General features: G+C 46.7%; 1 protein-coding gene across 2 annotated transcripts; it reads left to right on the top strand.

Annotated features, from left to right (window-relative positions):
* Positions 1 to 61: 61 nt before the first annotated feature.
* LOC144598014 (prostaglandin F2-alpha receptor-like) lies at positions 62 to 27,960 on the top strand. Of its 2 annotated transcripts, none has more exons than XM_078407884.1 (3): positions 62 to 196; positions 7,131 to 8,084; positions 26,035 to 27,960. In XM_078407884.1, exons 2-3 carry the CDS (start codon positions 7,296 to 7,298, stop codon positions 26,314 to 26,316), a joined length of 1,071 nt encoding a protein of 356 aa, XP_078264010.1. In that variant the 5' UTR covers positions 62 to 196; positions 7,131 to 7,295; the 3' UTR covers positions 26,317 to 27,960. The 2 variants fall into 2 exon arrangements, with proteins under 2 accessions (XP_078264010.1, XP_078264011.1); XM_078407885.1 differs by lacking the exon at positions 62 to 196 and adding an exon at positions 454 to 510.

The raw sequence follows: 27,960 nt of genomic DNA, 5'->3' as shown, positions 1-27,960 counted from the left end.
GTGGAGGGCAGTGCTCCGAGCCCAGCCCAGCACAGGCTCCCAGCCCAGCCCAGCCCAGCCCAGCACAGGCTCCCAGCCCAGCCCAGCCCAGCCCAGCACAGGCTCCCAGCCCAGCCCAGCCCAGTCCAGTGACTCCTCTCGCCGGCAACAGTTCGGGACACACAGCCGCGTCGGATCCGACGTCTCAGGGCGAACCGTGAGCATTCATTCACCTATCTATCTACCCTGTAGAGAGAACTGAAGACAGACTGGGAATGCTGGAGTAACTCAGCGGCTCAGGCAGCAGCAGCAGCATCTCTCTGGAGAGAAGCAGTGGGAACCCGTCTTCAGACTGAATCTGTGTCCAGTGAGTCTGAAGAAGGGTCTCGACCCGAAACGTCGCCCATCCCTCTTCCCTCCAGAGATGCTGCCCGACCCGCTGAGTTACTCCAGAGCACTTTGTGTCTTTCTTCGGTGTAAACCAGCATCTGCGGTTCCTCCCTGCACCATAGGAAACTGAGATGGTTCATGGTAAGTAGTCTCACAGAAAGAAAGAGCTGCAGATAGATGCTGGTTTGTGCCAAAGATAGACACAGGGTGCTGGAGTAACTCAGCGGGTCAGGCAGCATCTGTGGAGAACGTGGATAGGTGACGTTTCGGGTCGGGACGCTTCTTCAGACTTAACAAACTGAAGGAGAGTCCCTTCTACCCGAAACGCCGCCTGATCACTCCCTCCCCAGATGCTGCCTGACCCTCTGAGTTACTCCAGCACTCTGTGAAACGTCACCTGTCCATGTTCTCCACAGATGCTGCCTGACCCGCTGAGTTACTCCAGTACTTTGTGTTTTGCTCCAGTTTATATAAAAATAATCAGTGAGAATTCTGATTACAATTTTGTTTTGGGGGGGGGGGGGGGGGGGGGGGGGGGGAGGAGGGGGGAAGGGGAGGGAAAAAAACAGAGTGCTGGAGTAACTCAGCGGGTCAGGCAGCATCTGGGGAGAAAGTGATTAGATGACGTTTCACAGAGTGCTGGAGTTACTCAGCGGGTCAGGCAGCATCTCTGGAGAAAGTGATTAGATGACGTTTCACAGAGTGCCGGAGTAACTCAGTGGGTCAGGCAGCATCTCTGGAGAACATGGATAGGTGACGTTTCGGGTCGGGACGCTTCCTCGGTGCTAATTTTGGGAGGTTTTGAAACATGGAGACAAAGAGTCATACAGCAGGGAAGCAGGCCCTTCGGCCCCACTCGCCCATGCCGACCAAGATCCACGCTAATCCCATTTGCCCGCATTTGGTCCACATCTCTCTAAGCCCACCCTATCCATGGGGCTGGCTGTCCCAGTGTGTTTTAATGCCCCACTGTCTTTTAATGTTTACAAGTATGTAGACCTTGAATGCACTGTGGATTTTATATATTTTTTAAAAAGGTACCTGATAAAACACTGTCCCATTCCGTTGAGCGCAGGAGACCCAGGGATGTTTTTTTGATAGAAAGCTAAATTTATCGAGATTTATGGAGGTGTATTAAAAAGAACTCTGCGAGGAATTCACAACGCGAACGCACGGAGTCTTTTACCCCGAGTAGGGGAATCAAGAACCAGACGACATAGGTTTAATGTGAGAGGGGGAAGATTTAGTAGGAAGCTGAGGGGCAGATTTTTCAGTCAGAGGGTGTTTGGAACAAGCTGCCAGAGGAGATAGTTAAGGCTTGGATTACAACAATGTATTTAAAATACATTTGGAAAGGTACACGGATAGGAACGTTTTGTCGCTGGAATTTAGAAGATTGAGGGGGGATCTTATAGAAACTTACAAAATTCTTAAGGGGTTGGACAGGCTAGATGCAGGAAGATTGTTCTCGATGTTGGGGAAGTCCACAACAAGGGGTCACATTTTAAGGATAAGGGGAAGTCTTTTAGGACCGAGATGAGAAAGTTTTTTTTCACACAGAGAGTGGTGAATCTGTGGAATTCTCTGCCACAGAGGGTAGTTGAGGCCAGTTCATTGGCTACATTTAAGAGGGAGTTAGATGTGGCCCTTGTGGCTAAAGGGATCAGGGGGTATGGAGAGGAGGCAGGTACGGGATACTGAGTTGGATGATCAGCCATGATCATATTGAATGGCGGTGCAGGCTGGAAGGGCCGAATGGCCTATTCCTGCACCTATTTTCAATGTTTCTATGTTTTAGATGGACGTGGGCCAAACGCAGACAGGTGGGACTGGTGTAGATGGGGCATGTTGGTCGGTGTGGAAGGGCTGTAGAACTCTTTGATTCTATGTTTCAAAACCTCCCAAACAAAGACGGTGCAAAGGTCCCGACTCGAAACGTTATCTATCTATCCACGTTCTCCAGAGATGCTGCCTGACCCGTCGAGGTACTGCATCACTTTGTGACTTTTTAATCTCCCCCCCCCTCCCCCCACATAAAAAAACAAAATCGTAATCAGAATTCACACCGGCTTGTGTGTGCAGCGAGTCCATTTCTGTAATCTCCAGCAAAAACACAATATTGCAGTTTGCTAAAGAGAGTTACTGTCCTTGACATGAAACGTTGTCTGTCCATTTCCCTTCACAGATGCTGCCTGACCCAGCGGGTCAGGAGGAACCCAATGGGTCAGGCAGCATCTGTGAAGAGAATAGACAGACAACGTCTCAGGTCAAGGACAGCAACCCTCTTTACCAATCTGCAATATTACATAGAAACATAGAACATAGAAACATAGACAATAGGTGCAGCAGGAGGCCATTTGGCACTTCGAGCCAGCACCGCCATTCAATGTGATCATGGCTGATCATCCACAATCAGTAACCCGTGCCTGCCTTCTCCCCATATCCCTTGATTCCACTAGCCCCTAGAGCTCTATCTAACTCTCTTAAATTCATCCAGTGAATTGGCCTCCACTGCCCTCTGTGGCAGAGAATTCCACAAATTCACAACTCTCTGGGTGAAAAAGTTTTTTCTCACCTCGGTTTTAAATGGCCTCCCCTTTATTCTTAGACTGTGTGGCCCCTGGTTCTGGACTCCCTCAACATTGGAAACATTTTCCCCACATCCAGCTTGTCCAGTCCTTCCATAATTTTATACGTCTCTCTAAGATCCCCTCTCATCCTTCTAAACTCCAGTGAATACAAGCCCAGTCTTTCCAATCTTTCTTCATATGACAGTCCCGCCATCCCGGGGATTAACCTGGTGAACCTACGCTGCACTGCCTCAATATTGCAACTAGTCCACGACCAAGTCTTAACGTTTCTGCAGAAGATAGGCGCTAAAAGCTGGAGTAACTCAGCGGGACAGGCAGCATCTCTGGTGAGAAGGAACAATAGGTGATGTGTGGGGTCGAGACCCTTCTGCAGACTGAGAGATCAGGGGAAAGTGAAACGAGAGATATGGAGAGATATTGAACGAAATAAATGAAGTATTCCCTCGAAGATAGACACAAAATGCTGAAGTAACTCAGTGGGAGGGCGAGGTTTCGGGTCGAGATCCTTCTTATTGCTATTGAGGGCGTGCAGCGTAGGTTTACTAGGTTAATCCCCGGAATGGCGGGACTGTCATATGTTGAAAGACTGGAGCGACTAGGCTTGTATACACTGGAATTTAGAAGGATGAGAGGAGATCTTATCGAAACGTATAAGATTATTAAGGGGTTGGACACGTTAGAGGCAGGAAACATGTTCCCAATGTTGGGGGAGTCCAGAACAAGGGGCCACAGTTTAAGAATAAGGGGTAGGCCATTTAGAACTGAGACGAGGAAAAAAAAAATTCAGTCAGAGAGTTGTGCATCTGTGGAATTCTCTGCCTCAGAAGGCAGTGGAGGCCAATTCTCTGAATGCATTCAAGAGAGAGCTAGATAGAGCTCTTAAGGATAGCGGAGTCAGGGGGTATGGGGAGAAGGCAGGAACGGGGTACTGATTGAGAATGATCAGCCATGATCACATTGAATGGCGGTGCTGGCTCGAAGGGCCGAATGGCCTCCTCCTGCACCTATTGTCTATTGTCTATTGAGACCCTTCTGCAGACTGAGAGATCAGGGGAAAGTGAAACGAGAGATATAGACAGATATTGAACGAAATAAATTAAGTATTCCCTCGAAGATAGACACAAAATGCTGAAGTAACTCAGTGGGAGGGCGAGATTTCGGGTCGAGACCCTTCTTATCTTGTATCTGCTTTCATATCGAGGTGTTCCAAGCAACGACTGACCGTAATCAAGGGTAATCTATCTATCCCTCTGTAGAGAGACAAAACCAGCGGAATGTTGGCATCATTCCCTGGAGAGAGAGAGAGACGTGGCAATTCACTTGGGTGGTATGACAAAGGAGACTGCAGATGTTGGAATAGAGAGGAAAATAAATAACTGTTGGAGGAACTCAGCGGGTCGAGCAACATCTGTGTGAGACGTGGTTGGCGTTTCACTACATCAACGAATTCAGTTAATTCGGAATTTAGAGGTCAAAGTTGTTTGTACCGTCTGGTTTAGTTCAGAGATGTTTAGTTTGGAGAAAATGTGCGGAAACAGGCCATCTAGGAGACAATTTGTACATTTTGAGTGTGGTGGGAAACCGATGATCTCGGAGAAAACCCGCGTACAAACCCAGAACATACAAACTCCGTACAGACAGCGCCCGTAGTCGGGATCGAACCCGGGTCTCCGGCGCTGCATTCGCTGTAAGGCAGCATCTCTACCCGCTGCGCCACCGTCGACTGATTCACCAACGCTGGATTCTAATGTTTACCATAGACAATAGACAATAGGTGTAGGAGTAGGCCATTCAGCCCTTCGAGCCAGCACCGCCATTCAATGCGATCATGGCTGATCACTCTCAATCAGTACCCCGTTCCTGCCTTCTCCCCATACCCCCTCACTCCACTATCCTTAAGAGCTCTATCCAGCTCTCTCTTGAAAGCATCCAACGAACTGGCCTCCACTGCCTTCTGAGGCAGAGAATTCCACACCCTCACCACTCTCTGACTGAAGTGGTGTGGAAAAAAAAGGCCCTTCGGCCCAACTCGCCCATACCAGACCAACATGTCCCATCTACACTAGTCCCACCTGCCCATATCCCTCCAAACCTGTCCTATCCATGTACCTGTCCAAATGTTTTTTTAAATGTGATAGTCCCAGCCTCAACTACCTCCCCCGGCAGTTTGTTCCATACATCCACCACCCTTTGTGTGAAAAATGTTACCCCTCAGGTTCCTGTTAAATCTTCCCCCTCTCACCTTAAACCTATGTCCTCTGTTTCTTGATTCCCCTACTCAGGGTAAAAGACTCTGTGTGTTTACCCCCTCATCCTCCTGTGCTCCAAGGATTAAAGCCCTAGCCTGCTCAACCTCTTCTTGCAGCTCATGCCCTCGAGTCCTGCAAACTACCTTGTAAATCTTTTCTGCACCCTTTCCAGTTTTCCAACAACATCATAGAACAGTAGCATTATGTGACTTTAAAAAACGTTTCTTAAATGTTATGATTGCAGTCAGATATTGGTCCCCCACTGATGCATCAGTCTCAAGAAGGGTAGATGCAAAACGCTGGAGTTACTCAGCATCTCTGCACCTGACCCGCTGAGCCTAACCCTAACCCTAACCCTAACCCTAGACCACAACCCATCTTTGCATCTGACCCACTGAGTTGCTCCACCATTTTGTGTCTATCTTCGGTATAAACCAGCGTCTTTAGTTCCCGCATTAGTGCATTCAGCCTGAAGTGGAAGTCCAACCGAAATAATGGTAGTCTGAAGAAGGGACCCAACCCAAAAGGCCTCCTGTCCATTCCTCCACAGATGCTGCCTGACTTTGATTAGTACGGGTGTCAGAGGTTATGGGGAGAAGGCAGGAGAATGGGGTTAGGAGGGAGAGACAGATCAGCCGTGATTGAATGGCGGGGTAGACTTGATGGGCCGAATGGCCTAATTCTTCTCCGATTGCATCTGAGCTTGTGACCCGCTGAGTTACTCCAGCATTCTGTTCATTTTTCTTGCCTTATTGTTCCATCACACTGTCTGTAAATCAAGAGTCAATAGTGTTTTATTGTCATGTGTCCCAGATAGAACAATGACGTTCTTCAATGCAGCAGCACAACAGGATATGTAAACATAGTGCACTGTAAACTACACCGATCAGCCAAAACATTATGACCACTGACAGGCGAAGTGAATAACATTGGTTATCTTGTTACAAAGGCACCTGTCAAGGGGTGGGATCTATTAGGCAGCAAGTGAACAGTCAGTTCTTGAAGTTGACGTGTTGGATGCAGGAGAAATGGGCAGGAGTAAAGACCCTGAGCGACTTTGACAAGGGCCAAATTGTTATGGGCCAGACGACTGGGTCAGAGCATCTCTGAAACGGCAAGGCTTGTGGGGTGCTCCCGGTCAGCAGTGGTGAGTACCTACCGACAGTGGTCCGAGGAGGGACAAACCACAAACAGGGTGTTGGGCGCCCAAGGCTCATCGATGTGCGAGGGCAACGAAGGCTATCCCGTTTGGTCCGAACCGACAGAAGGTCGACTGTGGCATAAGTCACAGAAAATTTTAATGGTGGTCACGGGAGGAATGTGTCACAATACACAGTGCATCGCACCCTGCTGCGTATGGGGCTGCACACGGAGGACCAACAGCATATGAGGCAGGTGGTCATAATGTTTTGGCTGATCGGTGTATATAATAAACAAGAGAGAAAAAAAAGTTCAGTGTGTGTGTGTATGTGTGTGTATATATAAATTTTATATGAGAAAATAACTGCAGATGCTGGTACAAATCAAAGGTATTTATTCACAAAATGCTGGAGTAACTCAGCAGGTCAGGCAGCATCTCAGGAGAGAAGGAATGGGTGACGTTTCGGGTCGAGTCTGAAGAAGGGTCTCGACCCGAAACATCACCCATTCCTTCTCTCCTGAGATGCTGCCTGACCCGCTGAGTTACTCCAGCATTTTGTGTATAAATTTTATATATATGTATATATACACGCACACACATATCCACACACGCATGCACACACACACATATATACATACACATACACACATATATACACACAAACACAAACAATAATAGTACAAAAAGACAAAAGCAATGTCCCCACGTCTATGCATTTCAGAGTTTATTTGGAGGTTGCTGTGTTTAATAGTGCTGAAGCTAACTTTGTATGACTTGCAGATCTGTGGGCTGGAAGCTTGCTGCAGGATGGGATTTGACAAACTCTCTTCAATGAACCCTTATCGGACATGATGCCGGCCCGAATCCTGGCCCATCCATGTTCTCCAGAGATACCGCCTGAGCCACTGAGTGACCCCAGCGCTTTGTGTCGACCTCCACTGGACAATGTCTGAGCCCAACATCAGCTCGACGGCGTCCACACCCAACGCAACCAGTGACGCCTGCACCAAACACTCAGTGTCGGTCAAGGTCCCCATCATCTTCATGACCATCGGGATTCTGTCCAACGGCATTGCCTTGATCATTCTGGTGAAAGCTTACAGGAGGTTCAGGCAGAAGTGGAGAGCTTCGTTCCTGCTGCTTGCCAGCTCGCTGGTCTTCACGGATTGCTTGGGGCACGCCATCACCGGGGCAATAACGGTCACCGTCTACGCCCAGGGGAGGAACTGGGAGAAACTTGACCCTTACGGGTACCTGTGTTCCGCCTGCGGGACCTGCATGGTTTTCTTTGGGCTGTTTGCGTTGTTCCTGGGCAGCGTCATGGCAATGGAGAGATGCTTGGGCATCACGCAACCTTTCTTCCATTCCGTCAACATGACGGCACGCTGCACCAAGATAGTCCTGGGCTTCACCTGGACATTTGCCCTGTGCGTCGCCCTGCTGCCCAACCTGCACGTGGGGGAATACACCGTCCAGTGCACCCACACCTGGTGCTTCATAAAGACGCAAAACGTCACCCTGCCGAAGGAGAGAGGGATTCTGCTCCTCTTCTCATTCCTGGGTCTGGGCGCCTTATGTATCTCCTTGATATGCAACACGATTAGTGGCGTGACTCTGCTGAGGTCATGGGCCAAGAACAAAGCCCACCGCAGGGGAAAGTCCCAGCATGTGGAGATGTTGGTCCAGCTCGTCACCATCATGTGCGTCTCCTGCATCTGCTGGGGACCGTTCCTGGTAAGGCATCCTCTGCTTTTAATTTCAGGAGTGTTTAATTGCCAATTAATTGTTATCGAAGCCAACCGAGTAATGATTGGCCTAGATAGCGTGGATGTGGAGGGGATGTTTCCACTGGTTTGGTTTGGTTTAGTTTGGTTTAGTCTCGTTTAATTTTTTTAGTTTAGTTTAGTCTAGTCTAGTTTAGTTTTGTTTCTATAAGTTTAGTTTAGTCTAGTCTAGTCTAGTCTAGTCTAGTCTAGTTTAGTTTCTATAGGATTAGTTTAGTTTGGTTTAGTTTAGTCTAGTTTCTATAAGTTTACAATAGACAATAGACAATAGACAATAGGTGCAGGAGTAGGCCATTCTGCCCTTCGAGCCAGCACCGCCATTCAATGCGATCATGGCTGATCATTCTCAATCAGTACCCGTTCCTGCCTTCTCCCCATACCCCCTCACTCCGCTATCCTTAAGAGCTCTATCCAGCTCTCTCTTGAAAGCATCCAACGAACTGGCCTCCACTGCCTTCTGAGGCAGAGAATTCCACACCTTTACCACTCTCTGACTGAAAAAGTTCTTCCTCATCTCCGTTCTAAATGGCCTACCCCTTATTCTTAAACTGTGGCCCCTTGTTCTGGACTCCCCCAACAATGGGAACATGTTTCCTGCCTCTAATGTGTCCAATCCCCTAATTATCTTATATGTTTCAATAAGATCCCCCCTCATCCTTCTAAATTCCAGTGTATACAAGCCTAGTTGCTCCAGCCTTTCAACATACGACAGTCCCGCCATTCCGGGAATTAACCTAGTGAACCTATGCTGCACGCGTGGTTTAGTTAAGTTTTTTTAGTTTGGTTTAGTTTAGTCTAGTTTAGTTTTGTTTGGTTTATAAGTTTAGTTTAGTTTAGTCTAGTTTGGTTTAGTTTAGTCTAGTTTAGTTTTGTTTAGTTTATAAGTTTAGTTTAGTTTAGTCTAGTTTGGTTTAGTTTAGTCTAGTTTAGTTTTGTTTAGTTTATAAGTTTAGTTTAGTTTAGTTTAGTTTGGTTTAGTTTAGTCTAGTTTAGTTTTGTTGTTATAAGTTTAGTTAAGTTTTTTTAGTTTGGTTTAGTTTAGTCTAGTTTAGTTTTGTTGTTATAAGTTTAGTTAAGTTTAGTTCTTTTTTCTCCAGGAAAAGGCAGGAAAAAAAGATTATACTTCAAAGCCTTGAGCCTTTTTAAAAATAGGAAGAATGTTTCTCAGAACACATGGTGAAAAATTGACCATCACGTTTCCAATATTACTAGAATGCGACCGTGTGCACAGAAGTAAGCCCATAAAAGGCATAAACAATGTGTTAGAGATATATGTGTGATATGGTGCTGCTGATGTGAAGCATGAAGAATTATCCAAGGGGATTACAACTAGATAGATGGAAAAAGTTAAATCTTTCAAATACAATAGAAATCAGTGAACATAATGTTCTCAGGGTTCCTGCAATATTAAGCTCAAATGAATTTCGTTTTAATATTTGGCAACTCGGGCGGTTAGGGGTGGTGCAGCAGTAGAGTTGCTGCCTGACAGTGAATGCAGCGCCGGAGACCCGAGTTCGATCCTGACCACGGGTGCTGTCTGTACGGAGTTTGTACGTTCTCCCCGTGACCTGCGTGGTTTTTCTCTGAGATCTTCGGTTTCCTCCCCCCACTCCAAAGACGTACAGGTTTGTAGGTAAATTGGCTTGGTGTAAATGTAAAAATTGTCCCAAGTCGGTGTAGGATGGTGTTAGTGTGCGGGGATCGCTGGTCGGCGCGGGCCCGGTGGGCCGAAGGGCCCGTTTCCACTCTGTATCTCTAAACTAAACTAAACTCAGAGAGTTGGAACTATTGAGAAGAATTCTTCTATATTTCATTTTTAGTTTAGTTCTGTTCAGTTCAGTTCAGTTTAGTTTAGTTTAGTTTATCGTCACTTGTACAGATGTACAGGGAAAAGCTTTTCTGTTACGTGCGTGCTACCCAGACAAAGAAAAGTATACATTAATACAAACAATCCATCCACAGATAGAGGATAAAGGGTTCAACATTTAGTGCAAGATGTCACATTGAAAATAGTTCAAAGGCCTCCCATGAGGTAGATGGGGGGGTCATTTTGTTGCGTGTTATCCAGTCAACGGAAAGACTGTACATGATTGCAATCGAGCCATCCACATTGTGCAGATACATGATGAAGGAAATAACGTCTAGTGCAAGATTCAGTCCAGTAAAGTCTGATTAAAGATAGTCCAAGGGTCTTCAATGAGGTAGATAGTAGCTCAGGACCGCTCTCTAGTTGTTGGTAGGATGGTTCAGTTGCCTGTTAACAGCTGGGAAGAAACTGTCCCTGAATCTGGAGATTTGCGTTTTTACACTTCTACACCACTTACCTGAGAGTCTAGGACCAGAGGGTACAGCCACAGAATCAAAGGACGTACCTTTAGAATGGAGATGAGGAGGAATTTCTTTAGCTAGAGGGTGGTGAATCTGTGGAATTTGTTGCCTCAGACGAAGGCCTCAGTTAATAGTTCATTAGTCAAAGGAGCAGAATTAGGCCATTCAGCCCATCGAGTCTACTCCACTATTCACAGAAACATAGAAAATAATTGCAGGAGGGGGCCATTTGGTCCTTCGAGCCAGCACCACCATTCATTGAGATCATGGCTGATCTATCTCTCCCTCCTAACCCCATTCTCCTGCCTTCTCCCCATAACCCCTGACACCCGTACTAATCAAGAATCTATCTATCTCTGCCTTAAAAATATCCACTGACTTGGCCTCCAATAGTCAATAGTCAATTTATTTGTCACACACACATAAATGTGCAGTGAAATGAAAGATTACCCACAGTTCAACAATAAGACCAATAAAAATAAGCATTAAAAATAAGCAATAACACACACAATCATAAACCAACACCAAACAAAAGAAACATCCATCACAGTGAGTCTCCTCCAGTCACCTCCTCACTGTGACGGAAGGCCAGAATGTATTTTCTCTTCCCCTGCCGTCTTCTCCAACAGTCCACAGCCTTCTGTGACAAAGAATTCCACAGATTCACCATCCTCTGACTAAAGAAATTCCTCCTCATCTCCTTCCTAAAAGAACATCCTTTAATTTTGATGGCCAGATCCTAATGGCTGGTAGGAAGCAGCAATTCTTAAACCTGGAAGTCACGGTTGGAGGTGCCTTTGGAGGTGGGTGGAAACCGGAGAAATCCTACCGCTGTGCCACCATGCCGCAGGATTGTCCCTAATACTGAATGGAGAAATCTCATCTCAGTTCTTTGTTGTTCCTGCTCTTACATATATATATTTTTTTGTTTTCCTATGTTCCCTTTTCTAAATGCTGACCCTTTATATAGACTCTTGGCAGGCGCGAGCACATCTAGAAAAACCCATTGACAGTCTTGACGAGACCTGAAGGAATAATTTTGTATGTTTCAATGAGATCACTTCTGCATCTATGCAATCTCAGTAGACAAGAGGCCCAGAAAACCAATCTTAGTCACTCTCAGAGTTCACTGAACAGAACAAAAGGTCAGCCAGCATCATCAGAGACTCACACCACTTTGGTCACGCTCTCATTTCACCCCTGCCATCGGGAAGAAGGTACGAACTGTAACGTGCCACAGAATCACAACTCATCGCCACAGATGGCTGTGGAGGCCAAGCAAATGGATATTTTTAAGGTGGAGATTGATAGATTCTGGATCAGTACGGCTGTCAGGGGTTATGGGGAGAAGTCAGGAGAATTGGTTTGAGAGGGAGAGATAGATCAGCCATGATTGAATGGCGGGAGTAGACTTGATGGGCCGAATGGTCTAATTCTGTTTCTGTCACTTATGAGCGTACGAACGTCCAGGTTCAGGAACAGCTTCTTCCCTACAACCATCAGGCAATTAAACTCCACAACCTAGAAAGAGGCTCAGAAAGATATAGATTTGCAGCCATTATTTTTGACTTTGCGCAATTATTATCTATTTATTTGTCTGTTTATATATATATATGTGTGTATGTGTGTTTGTGTGTATGTGTGTTTGTGTGTACGTGTGTACGTGTGTACGTGTGTACGTGTGTATGTGTGTATGTGTGTATGTGTGTATGTGTGTATGTGTGTGTGTGTGTTTGTGTGTTTGTGTGTTTGTGTGTTTGTGTGTACGTGTGTATGTGTGTATGTGTGTATGTGTGTATGTGTGTATGTGTGTATGTGTGTATGTGTGTATGTGTGTATGTGTGTATGTGTGTGTGTGTACGTGTGTATGTGTGTGTGTGTGTGTGTGTATGTGTGTATGTGTGTATGTGTGTATGTGTGTATGTGTGTGTGTGTACGTGTGTACGTGTGTATGTGTGTGTGTGTGTGTATGTGTGTATGTGTGTATGTGTGTATGTGTGTATGTGTGTATGTGTGTGTGTGTACGTGTGTATGTGTGTATGTGTGTGTGTGTATGTGTGTATGTGTGTATGTGTGTGTGTGTGTGTGTGTATGTGTGTATGTGTGTGTGTGTGTGTGTGTATGTGTGTATGTGTGTATGTGTGTGTGTGTGTATGTGTGTATGTGTGTGTGTGTATGTGTGTATGTGTGTTTGTGTGTATGTGTGTATGTATATTGCATTCAGAAAGTATTCAGACCTTCACTTTTTCCACATTTTGCTACCTTACAGCCTTATATTAAATTGGATTAAATTCTTTTTTAAAAAAAATCATCAATCTACACACAATACCCCATAATAAAAAAGCAAAAACAGGTATTTAGAAATTTTTGCAAAGTAATTAAAACAAAATAACTGAAATATCACATTTACATAAGTATTCAGATCCTTTACTCAGTACTTTGTTGAGGCACCTTTGGCAGCGATTACAGCCTCAAGTCTTCTTGGGTATGACTCTACAAGCCTGGCACACCTGTATTTGGGTAATTTCTCCCATTCTTCTCTGCAGATCCTCTCAAGTTCTGTCAGGTTGGATGGGGAGAGTCGATGCACAGCTATTTTCAGGTACCTCCAGAGATGTTCGAACAGGTTCAAGTCCGGGCTCTGGCTGGGCCACTCAAGGACATTCATAGACTTGTCACAAAGCCACTCCTGCGTTCTCTTGGCTGTGTGCTTAGGGTCGTTGTCCTGTTGGAAGGTGAACCTCCGCCCCAGTCTGAGGTCCAGAACGTTCTGGAGCAGATTTTCATCAAGGATCTCTGTGTACTTTGCTCCGTTCATCTTTCCCTCGATCCTGACTAGTCTCCCAGTTCCTGCCGCTGAAAAATATCCCCACAGCATGATTATGCCACCACCATGCTTCACCATAGGTATGGTATTGGCCAGGTGATGAGCGGTGCCGCTTGGCATTTAGGACAAAGAATTAAATCTTGGTTTCATCAGACCAGAGAATCTTGTTCCTCATGGTCTGAGAATCCTTTAGGTGCCTTTTGGCAAACTCCGAGCGGGCTGTCATATTCCTTTTACTGAGGAGCGGCTTCCGTCTGGCCATTCTACCATCAAGGCCTGATTGGTGGGGTGCTGCAGATATAGTTGTCCTTCTGGAAGGTTCTCCCATTTTCACAGAGGAACTCTGGAGCTCTGTCAGAGTGACCATCGGGTTCTTGGTCACCTCCCTGACCAAGGTCCTTCTCCCCCGATTGCTCAGTTTGGCCGGGCAGCCAGCTCTATGAAGAGTCCTGGTGGTTCCAAAGTTCTTCCATTTAAGAATGATAGTGGCCACTGTGCTCTTCGGGACCTGCAATGCTGCAGAAATTGTTTTATACCCTTCCCCAGATCTGTGTCTCGACACAATTCTGTCTCAGAGGTCTGCAGCCAATTCCTTCGTCTTCATGGCTTGGTTTTTGCTCTGACATGCACTGCCAACTGTGGGACCTTATATAGACAGGTGTATGCCTTTCCAAATCATGTCCAATCAATTTAATTTACCACTGGCGGACTCCAATCAAGTCGTAGAAACATCTCAAGGATAATCAATGGAAACAGGATGAACATAAGCTCAATTTTGAGTGTCATAGCAAAGGGTCTGAATACTTATGTCAATGGGATATTTCAGTTATTTCTTTTTAATTACTTTGCAAAAATTTCTAAACACCTGTTTTTGCTTTTTTATTATGGGGTATTGTGTGTAGATTGATGATAAAACGAATGAATTTAATCCATTTTATAAAAGGCTGTAACGTAGCAAAATGTGGAAAAGTGCTGGGGTCTGAATACTTTCTGAATGTACAGAAGTTTAAAAAAATGTATTATGGGTTTTACAGAGTACTGTGTTTACATATCTGTTGTGCTGCTGCTAGTAAGAATATATTTGTTCTGTTTCGTGACATTTAGCAATGAAACACTCTCCATAAGATCATGTGATAGGAGGAGAATTAGGCCATTCGGCCCATCAAGTCTACTCTGCCATTTGACAATGTACCATTATAAATCTACCTACTGGGTCACTTACAATATTTTGTATCTTAATTGGTAGCGTTTTCTTAAATAAGATAGCAACCCCTCTTGCTTTTGAATTAAAAGAAGATGCGACCATACTTCCTACCCAATCTCTCTTTAACGTTTGATGTTCTTTTTCCGTTAGATGTGTTTCTTGTAAAAAAGCCATATCCACTTCCAATTTTTTCATCTGTGTTAAAATTCTCTTCCTTTTTATTGGTCCATTTAACCCATTCACATTATAACTTTAAAAATTGAATGTTTTATCCATTCATTCCCTTTTTTTTTTCTTCTTCCTTACCTTGATACCTCTTCCGATATTTACATTGCGCCGTATTTCAGTGTGCTCCCTTCCATAGTCCAGGTACAAAAACAGAAAAGAAAAAAGAAAGATAGAAAAGTAAGCCCTCCCTCTAATGTTGTTAATAAAAAGATTAACAACATTACCCCCACTCTATTATACGAGGTGTGGTCCACACCACACTTCTGCCCATGATTTATGGTGGAGCATCTCAAGGATAATCTCAAGGATAATCTCAAGGGTAATCTCAAGGATAATCTCAAGGATAATCTCAAGGATAATCAATGGACGGCTGATCTATCAATTCAATCAATTCAATCACGGCTGATCTATCTCTCCCTCCTAACCCCATTCTCCTGCCTTCTCCCCATAACCTCTAACACCCAATCAAGAATCTATCTACTTGTGCCTTAAATATATCAATTGACTTGGCCTCCACAGCCTTTCTTTGGCAAAGATTTCCCCCACATTCACCACTGAAGAAATTCCTCCTCAACTCCTTCCAAAAGGAACGTCCTTTAATTCTGAAGCTATGGCCTCTAGTCCTAGACTCTCCCACTAGTGGAAACATCCTCTCCACATCCACTCTATCCAGGCCTTTCACTATTTGGTAAGTTTCAATGAGGTCCCCCCCTTACCCTTCTAAACTCCAGCGAGTACAGGCCCAGTGCCATCAAAAGCTCTTCAAAGGTTAGCCCACTCATTCCTGGGATCATTCTCATAAAACTCCTCTGGACTCTCTCCGGAGCCAGCAACATCTGGTCTTCGACACTTGATTCTTGGAAATGCAACCTCGTCATTTTACGGAGCCAATCTGTTCCGTGAGAGTTGGCTAAGAGATAATGTTCAGCAAAAATGGAAGGGCCCAGAGTACTGCATCCACAACTCTCTGCATTTCCTTGTCGTATTGTCCAGTGCACTCCTTGTACAATCCAAAACTACTGTATTTAAAGCCTGTCCTCTAAAAAAATAAGCTGCCATCAATACGGGTCTTGACCCGAAACATCACCCATTCCTTCTCTCCGGAGATTCTGCCCGTCCCGCTGAGTTGCTCCAGCATTTTGTGTCCATCTTCGGTGTAAGCCAGCATCTGCAGTTCCTTTAGTTTAGAGATGCAGCGCAGAAACAGGCCCTTCGGCCCACCGGGTCCGTGCCGACCAGCGATCCCCACACACTAACACTATCCTACACTTACTCGGGTATAAATTGGCTTTTTACAAGCCAATTAACCTACATACCTGTACAACTTTGGAGTGTGCCAAGAAACCAAAGATCTTGGAGAAAACGCACGCAGGTCACGGGGAGAACGTACAAACACCATACAGTCAGCACCCGTAGTTGGGATGGAACCCGGGTCTCCGGCGCTGCATTCGCTGTAAGGCAGCAACTCTACCGCTGCGCCATCGTGACCGCCCTGGTTGATTAAAATATTGTTGTAGTCCCTGCCTCCTCAGGCAACCCGTTCCATGTGGCCACTGCCCTCCGAGAAATGGCAAAGCAAGCCAAATATGTTTAATGGTGTTTGGCAATTCCCCATAAATGCTGGTGTTGCTGCAATGTCCGTGCTCTGGAAACAGTTATATAAAAGGTCTTTCTTTGGATCAAACCGCTGGTTTGTTGGCCATGTGATCCCAGGGAGGGGTTTGAACTCAGAATCTCTGATTCATTGTTTTTTGTCCACAACACAAGACTGCTGCACCACGCTGACTAATCACCAGTGCAATTATACAGGAATGTTGCCCTCGTCATGGAGGTCAGTGAGGATGCATCACTAAATAGTTAACCACATGGACTTCTCTGGTAGTTAATGGATGATTCACAGATGCACACAGGGGAATGGGATCGGGATCAATAGGACGGCACGGCGGCGCAGCGGTAGAGTTGCTGCCTCACAGCGCCGGAGACCCGGGTTGCCATCCCGACTACGGGCGCTGTCCGTACGGAGTTTGTACGTTTCCTCCGAGATCTTCGGTTTCCTCCCACATTCCAAAGACGTGCAGGTTTGTAGGTTAATTGCTTTGGTAAATGTAAAAATTGTCCCTAGTGTGTGTAAGATAGTGTATGTGTGCGGGGATCGCTGGTCGGCATGAACCTGGTGGGACGAAGGGCCTGTTTCCGCGCTGTATCTCTAAACTCTAAACAGCTGAGTCAAAAAGTTATTTTTAGAGTTACAACATGGAAATACAACTTGGCCCATGGAGTCCACACCCACCAGGTACTACCCGTTCATACTAGTTTCCATGTTGTTCCACTTTTGCATCCTGCAAGCTAGGGGCATTTTACAGTTACAGTCACAGTTTTGTTTATTGTCACGTGTGCCGAGGTACAGTGAAAGGCCTTTGTTGCGTGCTAACCAGTCAGCGGAAAGACAAGACATGATTACAATTGAGCAATTTACCGTGTATAGAAATGCCAATTAACCTAGTGCATCCTGGACACTCACACTTTCCTACACACACTTGGGACAATTTACAACATCACCTCGCCAATTAGCGTTACAAACCTGTCTTTGGAGTGTGGGAGGAAACCCGAGCACCCGCGGAAAACCCACGCGATCACAGAGAGAATGTGCAAATTCCGCACAGACTGCGCCCGTAGTCGGGATGGAAGCCGGGTCTCTGGCGCTGTGAGGCAGCAACTCTACCGCTGCGCCACCGTGCCATCCCTTTACAAGTTTAGGATGGCACTGTGGCGCAGCGGTAGAGTTGCTGCCTCACAGCGCTTTCAGCGCCAGAGTCGAGGGTTCGATCCCGACTGCGGGCGCTGTCTGTACGGGGTTTGTACGTTCTCCCTGTGACCGTGTGGGTTTTCTCCGAGATCTTCGGTTTCCTCCCACACTCCGAAGACGTCCGGGTTTGTAGGTTAATTGGCTTGGTATAAATGTAATTTGTTCCTAGCGGGTGTCGGATAGTGTTATGTGCGCGGGGATCGCTGGTCGGTGCGGACTCGGTGGGCCGAGGGGCCAGTTTCCGCGCTGTATCTCTAAAACTAAACTAAACTAGAGCCAACACTGAAACTCATAAACTAAAGGGCCTTGTCTTGTGGCTCGCTGAGGTTACAACACCCATATCATTCACAACAGCTCAAATCACAGGAGAAAACAAAAGGACTGTGTAATTACAGAGTGTGATTGAGGTAAAGACGTGTAAATTGCCTTCTCGTGTGGGAATCGTATTCATTAAGCTGCTAAAAGCAGGTTTGTCATTTAATGGAAATTAATAGCCCTCTGCACTATGAATTTCCCAAGAGGTAGGCAGTCTGATTAGAGTCATAGTCACAGAGTCAAGGAGTCACAGAGTCATACAGTGTGGAAACAGACCCTTCGGCCCCACTTGCCCATGCCGACCTCTACTAGTCCCACCTGCCCACGTTGAGCCCATATCCCTCCCAACCTTTCCTATCCACGTACCTGTCCAAATGTCTTAAATGCCTCAAGTTCCTGCCTCAACTACCTCCTCTGGCAGCTCATTCCATGTGCCCAGCACACTCTGTGAGAAAGTTGTCCCTCAGGTTCCTATTAAATGTTTCCCCTCTCACCTTAACCCCATGTCCTCTGGTTCTTGCTCTTAAGGATAGCGGAGCTCTTAATGATAGCGGAGTCAGGGGGTATGGGGAGAAGGCAGAAACGGGGTACTGATTGAGAATGATCAGCCATGATCACATTGAATGGCGGAGCTGGCTCGAAGGGCCGAATGGCCTACTCCTGCACCTATTGTCTATTGTTCTTGAATCCCCTACTCTTTAGTCAGAGGGTGGTGAATCTGTGGAGTTCTTTGCCACAGATGGATGTGGAGGCCGAGTCAGTGGGTATTTATAAGGCAGAGATAGATAGATTCTTGATTAGTACGGTCGTCAGGGGTTATGGGGAGAAGGCAGGAGAATGGGGTTTGGAGGGAGAGATACATCAGCCAAGATTGAATGGCGGAGTTGACTCGATGGGTCGAATGGCCTAATTCTGCTGCTATAACCTATAAACATCTCATACACCTTCATAAGTTCATAAGTGACAAGAGCAGAATAGATTGCCATTCAATCATAGTTGATTTAAGGGACAGTCACGGTGGCGCAGCGGTAGAGTTGCTGCCTTACAGCGAATGCAGCGCCGGAGACCTGGGTTCGATCCTGACTACGGGTGCTGTCTGTACGGAGTTTGTACGTTCTCCTCGTGACCTGCGTAGGTTTCCTCCGAGATCTTCGGTTTCCTCCCACACTCCAAAGACGTGCAGGTTTGTAGGTTAATCGACTTGGTAAATGTAAAAATTGTCCCTAGTGGGTGTAGGATAGTGTTAGTGTGCGGGGATCGCTGGGCGGCGCGGACACGGTGCTGTATCTCCAAACTAAACTAAACTAAACTACTCTAAATCTTTCCCTCTCTACCCTATTCTCCTGCCTTCTCCCCATAACGCCTGACACCCGTACCAATCAAGAATCTATCTAAACCTGGTTTAAAAATATCCTTTAATGGCCTCCACAGCCGTCTGTGGCAAAGAATTCCACTGATTCACCACCCTACGGCCAAAACCTCAGAAGGCAGTGGAGGCCAATTCTCTGAATGCATTCAAGAGAGAGCTTTGTTTGGCAAAGTATGTACTGTGAGCCCAAAATACTAGTGCAATAACAACCCAAGAATGTCTCAGTTTGGGAGATACTAGTGTAAGTACATCGCACACAATGTTCATGACCTGACCGTTATACCAACGTCATCCAAATTCTCACTCATGTTTTCTTGCGGCACTGAAGAAGGCCATTTAGCCCTTTGAGTGCATGCCAGCCCCTTAGGGTATTCACACCAGTTGCGTTCCCCTCACTTATTTCCTTGTGCAGTAAACGGCAGGATCTATGAGAGATCGGCACAAAAAGCTGGAGTAACTCAGTGGGCCAGGCAGCATCTCGGGAGAAATTAAGAGGTTGGACACGTTAGAGGCAGGAAACATGTTCCCAATGTTGGGGGAGTCCAGAACAAGGGGCCACAGTTTAAGAATACGGGGTAGGCCATTTAGAACTGAGATGAGGAAAAACTTTTTCAGTCAGAGAGTTGTGAATCTCAGAAGGCAGTGGAGGCCAATTCTCTGAATGCATTCAAGAGAGAGAGCTAGATAGAACTCTTAAGGATAGCAGAGTCAGGGGGTATGGGAAGAAGGCAGGAACGGGGTACTGATTGAGAATAATCAGCCATGATCACATTGAATGGCGGTGCTGGCTCGAAGGGCCGAATGGCCTACTCCTGCACCTATTGTCTATTGTCTATTGACCTCTAAATGATCACCCCTCATCCTCCTGGAATACCCCCCCCTCCCCCCTGTACTTTGAATTCCCTAAACAATAGTCTGCATTTCTACGTAAAGAGAAGCACAAAAGTTCAAAAGATGCACAGAAAGCAAGAATAATTGCAGGTATATTGGGTGAATCCGTGGTAAACATGAAGGGTGATCAAAAGTTAAGGGTCTCTTGTGTGGACATCTGGATGTAGAGAAACAGACTTTAACAAGCTTCCAGCAAAATGGTGCCCTGTTCTACTCTCTCATTGTTTCTGGCAAAGGAAACGGAGTTGATTCCAAAATTCGATGGCAACATGTCAAACTTACTGCAGTTTAGTTTAGTTAAGTTTAGAGATACAGCGCCGAAACAGGCCGTTCGGCCCGCCGAGTCCGCGCCGACCGGCGATCCCCCCCACACTAACACTACCCTACACCCACAAGGGACAATTTCCAATTATACCAAGCCAATTAACCTACAAGTCTTCAGAGTGTGGGAGGAAACCGGAGCTCCCGGAGAAAACCCACGCAAGTTACGGGGAGAACGTACAAACTCCGTACAGACGGCGCCCGTAGTCGCGATCGAACCCGGTCCTCCGGCGCTGTGAGGCCGCAACTCCACCGCTGCAAATCACCCTTCACAAGGTCCCTTTGCAAGACCTTGTCCGAAGAAGGGTCCGGACCCGAAACGTCACCCATTCCTTCTCTCCCGAGATGCTGCCTGACCCGCTGAGTTCCTCCAGCATTTTGTGTCTACCTTGGACGGGTACATGGATAGGAAGATGTTTAGAAGGATGTGGACCAAACGTGGGCAGGCGGGACGAGTCTGGATGGGACATTTCGGTCGGCTCGGGCACGTTGGGACAAAGGGCGTGTTTCATTCCCTGCTGCATGTCTCCATGACTTTAATCTAAAACTAAACACAGTAGCTAAGGTGAGACACAAGGTGATGAACGGTTGCTGCATAACATACCAGTGTTTGTTCCCAGCCATGCAAAAGAAAGGATGGGGGAATTCAATAGATAAGAATGTGATTAATATTTTCAAATGGATCTGAAGAGAGGGGAGCTGTGGAGACCTTGCAAGCCCCCACTCCTGGTGGTGACACATGAATGTAACCATCTCTCAAGGGAGAATAAATCTGGTCACAGTAACCTGGAGGACCCACAGCTCGCTCCTCTCACCAACAAGGGAGGAATTTCTTTCATCAGAATCTGCGGAATTCACTGCCGCAGAAGGCTGTGGAGGCCAAGTCAGTGGATATTTTTAAGGCAGAGATAGATTCTTGATGAGTGCGGGTGTCAGAGGTTATGGGGAGAAGGCAGGAGAATGCGGTTAGGAGAATGGAGATAGATAGATTCTTGCGTGTGAAGGAACTGCAGATGCTGGTTTCAACTGAAGATAGTCACAACATGCTGGAGTAACAATAGACAATAGACAATAGACAATAGGTGCAGGAGTAGGCCATTCGGCCCTTCGAGCCAGCACCGCCATTCAATGTGATCATGGCTGATCATTCTCAATCAGTACCCCGTTCCTGCCTTCTCCCCGTACCCCCTGACTCCGCTATCCTTAAGAGCTCTATCTAGTTCTATTAGATAGCTCTATCTAACTCGGCGGGTCAGGCAGCATCTCTGGAGAGAAGGAGTGGGTGACGTTTTGGGTTGAGAGCCTCCTACACACCAACAAACCTGCACGTCCTTGGGTCGTGGGAGGAAACTGGAGCACCTGAAGAAAACCCACACTGTCACGGGGGGAACGTGCAAACTCCTCATAGACAGCACCAGTGGGTAGGATCGAACCCGGGTCTCTGGCGCTGTGAGGCAGCAGCTCTACCAGCTGCGCCACCGTGCCGCCCTGAAATGCAAAATGTTTTAGTAGTTGACTACGGGAAAGGTGTTATTAACACGAACGACGTGCTTACACAGCTGGGGCACACCCTCTGGCACATTTAATGGCATCCTTCCCATTGCAGGGTGACTAAAACTCCCAAGAGCGGCCTCACCAGCATTTCATATGAATGCAACATGAAGTTCCAACTCCTGTATTCGATGCAATGTCAACTTCTAAACTGTCAACTTCATATATTGCTATGGGAGTTTTCATCTTAAAGCATGCGGCATGCAAACTGGCCCTTCGGCCCATCGGACCTATTCCGACTATCGAACGCCCATTCGTTAAGTTTAGTTCAGTTTATTGTCACGTGTACCGAGGTACAGTGAATAGCTTTTCGTTGCGTGCTAACCAGTCAGCGGAAAGACAACACATGATTACAATCCAGCCACCCAGAGCGAACAGATACAGGATAAAGTGAATAACGTTTAGTGCAAGATAAAGTCCAGCAAAGATGAAAGACCTCCAATGAGGTAGATGGTAGCTGAGGGCCACGCTCTAGTTGTTGATAGGATGGTTCAGTTGCCTTCATAACAGCCGGGAAGAAACTGTCCCTGAATCTGGAGGTGTGCGTTTTCACACTTCTGTACCTCTTGCCCGATGGGAGAGGGGAGAAGAGGGAGTGGCCGGGGTGGGACTGGCTCCATGTTATCTCACGTTCCCAGTCCAGTCGCACCATGAACAGTTAGCTGACTGGTGTTTAGTAAGCGGCACGGTGGCGCAGCGGCAGAGTTGCTGCCTCACAGTGCCAGAGTCCTGGGTTCGATCCTGACCACGGGTGTAGTCTGTGTGGCGTTTGTACCTTCTCCCTGTGACCGCCCCGAAGCGGAGGCTTCGACCGCCGGCTGCAGGAGCTTCAATCGCCCTGACCGCGGATGGTTCGACTGCCCCGACCGCGGGAGAATAAAGAGGAAGGAGATTGGACTTTATTGCCTTCCATCACAGTTAGGAATGTGGGGAATCCGCTGTGGTGGATGTTTATGTTACCTTTTATGTCGTTGGTTCCTTTTTTTTCCGTACGGCTGTATGGTAGTTTGCATATCACTGTTCCTTAATTGGTACACGTGACAATAAGCAGACCTTTGAAATCTTTGATCTGCGCGGGTTTTCTCCGAGATCTTCGGTTTCCTCCCACACTCCCGAGAAGTACATGTTTGTAATTTAGTTGGCTTGGTGTCAATGTAAAATTGTCCCTAGTGTGTGTAGGGTAGTGGTAATGTGCGGGGACCGCTGGTCGGTGTGGACTCGGTGGTACCAAGGGCCTGTTTCCGCGCTGTATCTCTAAACTAACTGAAGTCAGTGATACACATGGGGGGCTGAATAGTTGGAGTCTTCAACGCTGGAGTATTGTAGGCTTGTCATGGTTTACAAAGGGTGTCAATATCTTTTATTGTGTATTATTAGGTACTGGTTGGTCCTGTTTTACAACCTTTGTGATACTATTTCATTACCTAGGTGGTGGGTGCCTGGAACGGGCTGCCAGGGGTGGTGATGGAGGTAGATACGATAGGGGCGATTAAGAGAAGTTTGGATAGGCACACGGATGTGGAAAGATATGGATTACGCGCAGGTAGATACGCGATGGTCTTGGCGTCATGTTCGGCACAGACATTGTTGGCCGAGCGGCCTGTTGTTGTGTTGTGCTGTTCTATGTTCTATGAATCAGCACTCCTGAAAAATAATTTAAATAATATTTGGTTTATAAATGTTTTAGGGCTGAATTACCAACTTGGATCGGAAGAGATCAGGGCGGCACGGTGGCGCAGCGGTAGAGTTGCTGCCTCACAGTGTCAGAGGCCGCGGGTGCTGTCTGTACGGAGCTCGTACGTTTTTCCCGTGACCGCGTGGGTTTTCTCCGGGTGCTCCGGTTTCCAGCCACACTCCAAAGACGAGGCAGAGAAGAGATTAGTGCGGCACGGTGGCGCAGGGGTAGAGTTGCTGCCTTACATGTTCTCAAGACAGTGGAACTAATTGTAGACTTTCGAAGAGATCCCCCTCCCCTCCCCCCACTCACCATCAACAACACCACAGTCACATCTGTGGAGTCATTTAAGTTCCTTGGAACCATCATCTCCAGGGACCTTAAATGGGGGGCCACCATCGACTCCACAGTCAAAAAGGCCCAACAGAGGATGTACTTCCTGCGGCAACTGAAGAAACACAATCTGCCACAGGCAATGATGGTCCAATTCTATACTGCTATCATTGAGTCCGTCCTCACCTTCTCCATCATGGTCTGGTTTGGCTCAGCCACCAAGCACGACATCCAGAGGCTGCAACGGATCGTTCGCACGGCTGAGAAGGTTGTTGGCTGCAACCTTCCCCCCCATTGACGAACTGTACACTGCAAGGGCCAGGAAGCGAGCGGGCAAGATCATCTCTGACCCCTCTCACCTTGACCACAAACTCTTTGAAGCACTTCCCTCTGGAAGGCGACTCCGGACTGTCAAAGCAGCCACAGCCAGACATAAAAACAGCTTTTTTTTCCACGGGTGATAGTTCTACTCAATAACCAAAGTCTGTAGTCTCTTTTTTGCTCTGGTTTATTTTCACCCACATGTTTAGACCGTAATGTTGTATCCTTATTGTTTTGATGTGTTTATGCTTTATTCTGAATAGTTAACTGTATGTTTGTGTTGTCATTTTGTGAGCGGAGCACCAAGGCACATTCCTTGTATATGCACATATTTGGCCAATAAACTTATTCATTCATTCATACAGTGCCAGAGACCCGGGTTCGATCCTGACCACAGGTGCTGCCTGTATGGAGTTTGTACATTTTCCCCGTGACCGCGTGGGTTTTCTCCAGGTGCTACAGTTTCCACCCACACTCCAAAGACGTACAGGTTTGTAGGTTAATTGGCTTTGGTAAATCTTGTAAATTGTCCCTACCTGGCAGCATAGTGCTAAGTGTGCAGGGATCGCTGGTCGGTGCGGACTCAGTGGGCCGAAGGGACTGTTTCTGTGCTGTATCTCTAAACTAAATTAAACTAATTAGTTCCATTTGTCATTGTGCCCAGCATGGACATTGTGGGCTGAAGGGCCTGTTCCTGAGCCGTTCTGTATGTTTGTAGCTACAAACATTTTCCCGTTATGGATGTCAACTGAATTTGAATTGACTTCTGAAGTTACGCAAGGATTTACTTGGATCCTGTTGCAACTCCAGGTAAACTGTGAAAACTAAGAATAAAACATGTTGTTTCTCCTCCATTTCAATGAAGATATCAGAGTCTTGGTAAACTTAGAGTTTGTATCCCCAATATTCTTTTTTTTTCGTTTTAAAGGCCTTTAATTTAGATGAAGCATTTGAGAATTTAGATGAAGCTTTGGGATAACGACACAAATTGCTTTGTGATAAACTTTAGACTTTAGGGATACAGCGTGGAAACAGGCCCTTCGGCCCACCGGGTCCACACTGACCAGCAATCACCCCATACACTATCCTACACTCCAGGGACACTTTTAAAACCATTTTACCGAAGCCAATTAATCTACAAACCATGCACGTCTTTGGAGTGTGGGAGGAACCCAGAGCACCCTGGGAAAAAAACCCCACACAGGTCACAAGAAGAACGTGCAAACTCTGTGCAGACAGCACCCGTAGTCAGGATCGAACCTGTGGCTGTGATGCAGCAACTCTACCTCAGTGCTGCCTGATGCCGTGCCGCAGTTACTCCGGCACTTGGTGTCCTTTTCTGTAAACCAGCATCTGCAGTTCCTTGCTTCTGACTTTAGTCAAGAGTATGTTCCAGGTAGAACAATGAAATTCTTACTGTAGGATAAGAAAATAACTGCAGATGCTGGTACAAATCGATTTATTCACAAAATGCTGGAGTAACTCAGCAGGTCGGGCAGCATCTCGGGAGAGAAGGAATGGGTGACGTTTCGGGTCGAGACCCTTCTTCAGACTGAAGAAGGGTCTCGACCCGAAACGTCACCCATTCCTTCTCTCCCGAGATGCTGCCCGACCTGCTGAGTTACTCCAGCATTTTGTGAATAAATCTTACTGTAGGATGCGCCGCTGAAGATGAATCATGGTTGACCTTGGTAAAGAAGTTACATTTTCTTTCCTTCTTGTTTCACCCAGGTGATCATGGCGACAATAGGTAGTTCATACAAGGGGCAGATCAGAACCTCTGTCCTCCTGGGAGTTCGGATGGCGGTTTGGAATCAGATCCTGGATCCCTGGGTCTACATCCTGCTTCGGAGGTCCATGCTTCGGAGGGGTTACAATGTCGTCCAGCTGTGCCTGGGGAAGCCAAAGGTGAGACACTCGAGCTGGGACTGCAGCTCTTTGGAAAGGTCCATCAAGGCGGCCACTATGGAACGCACCCTGGCCTCCATGAGAAGGCAACCACCGATGACCTGAGCAGACCAAGGACGCTAGTTGACTTGTGCATGAGTTACGTCAAGGCTTTGTAAGCTCTGGATAGTAGGCCCTATGGGACACACAGACTGGTCTTCGCAACCCCTCAAAAACCCTCTGTTGCTCTAAAAACTTTCTTTGATGGTCCCTCCTACATGAGTATCAGATGGGTGGAATGGAACAGTTGCCGGAATATCAAGAGGAGATTTCGCAATGGGGCGAACGAAATGAGCAAAAGAAGGAACTGCAGATGCTGGTTTCAACCGAAAGATAGACACAAAAAGGCTGGAGTAACTCAGCGGGTCAGGCAGCATCTCTGGAGAGAAGGAATGGGTGACGTTTCGGGACCTTCTTCAGGCTGAGAGTCAGGGGAGAGGGAAAGTACAGGTGTGAAGGGAACTTGAAGGGGAATTTTGGGTCGAGACCCTTCTTCAGACTGAGAGTCGGGGGGAAAGGGAGAGGAGAGATACAGACGGTGATACAGAGAGATACAGAACCAATGAATGGAAGATGTGCAACAAAAGTAACGCCGATAAAGGGAACAGGGCCACTGTTAGCAGTGGGCTAGGTGAAACCAGACAATGAGACTCAACAAGACGACTTTGAGACAAGTCCAATGACCTGTGTGGAAGAGGGACGGAGAGAGAGAGGGGATGCAAGGGCTATTTGAAGTACTCCAGCTTTTTGTGTCTATCACCAGAATATCAATGTGGACACTAAATGTTGGAGCAACTCAACGGGTCAGGCAGCATCTCTGGAGAAAAGGAATAGGTGACGTTTCAGGTCAGGACCACTCTCTCCCCGAAACACCATCTATTTCTTGTCTCCAGAGATGCTGCCTGACCTGCTGAGTTACTGCAGCATTTTGAGTCTATCTTCGGTATAAACCAGCATCTGCAGTTCCTTCTCATGGAATACCAATGTCCCTCCGTGTGGAGACAGCAGGAATGTTGATTCATGTTTTATACGTGACCTGTAACATGTAGGGGAGCATGTATCCAAGCATGTTTTATACGTGACCTGTAACATGTATGAGAGCATGTATCCAAGCATGTTTTATATGTGACCTGTAACATGTATGAGAGCATGTACCTAATCATGTTTTTCCGTGACCCGCAACGTGTATGGGAGCATGTACCCAAGCATGTTTTATACGTGACCTGTAACATGTATGAGAGCATGTACTTAATCATGTTTTTTCTGTGACCCGCAACATGTATGGGACATGCACCCAAGCATGTTTTAACATGATCTGCATGTATGGGAACATGTACCCAAGCATGTTATGTACATGACTTGCGACATGTATGGGTCATGCACCCAAGCATGTTTTAACGTGATCTGCATGTATGGGAACATGTACCCAGTCATGTTTTATCCGTGATCCGCAACATCCGCGACAAGTTCCAAGCATGTTTTAACATGATCTGCATGTATGGGAACACGTACGAAAGCATGTTATATATGTGACTTGCAACATGTATGGGACATGCACCCATGCATGTTTTAACATGATCTGCATGTGTGGGAACATGTACCCAAGCATGTTATAGATGTGACTTGCGACATGTACGGGGCATGTACCCTAGCATGTTTTATACGTGACATGTACCTAAGTGGGGTTCATTAAGATTCGGAAACTGAACG

The sequence above is a fragment of the Rhinoraja longicauda genome, chromosome 11 (assembly GCF_053455715.1).
Source record: "Rhinoraja longicauda isolate Sanriku21f chromosome 11, sRhiLon1.1, whole genome shotgun sequence".
Lineage (NCBI taxonomy): Eukaryota > Metazoa > Chordata > Chondrichthyes > Rajiformes > Arhynchobatidae > Rhinoraja > Rhinoraja longicauda.
The sequence above is the reverse complement of the archived record's forward strand: the minus strand, read 5'-3'. Positions and strand labels throughout refer to the sequence as shown.

Coding starts and splice junctions, on each gene's coding strand:
- LOC144598014 (XM_078407884.1), top strand. CDS start 7,296: ATGTCTGAGCCCAACATCAGCTCGACGGCGTCCACACCCAACGCAACC. Junction 8,085..26,034: donor TCTGCTGGGGACCGTTCCTG/GTAAGGCATCCT, acceptor TGTTTCACCCAG/GTGATCATGGCGACAATAGG.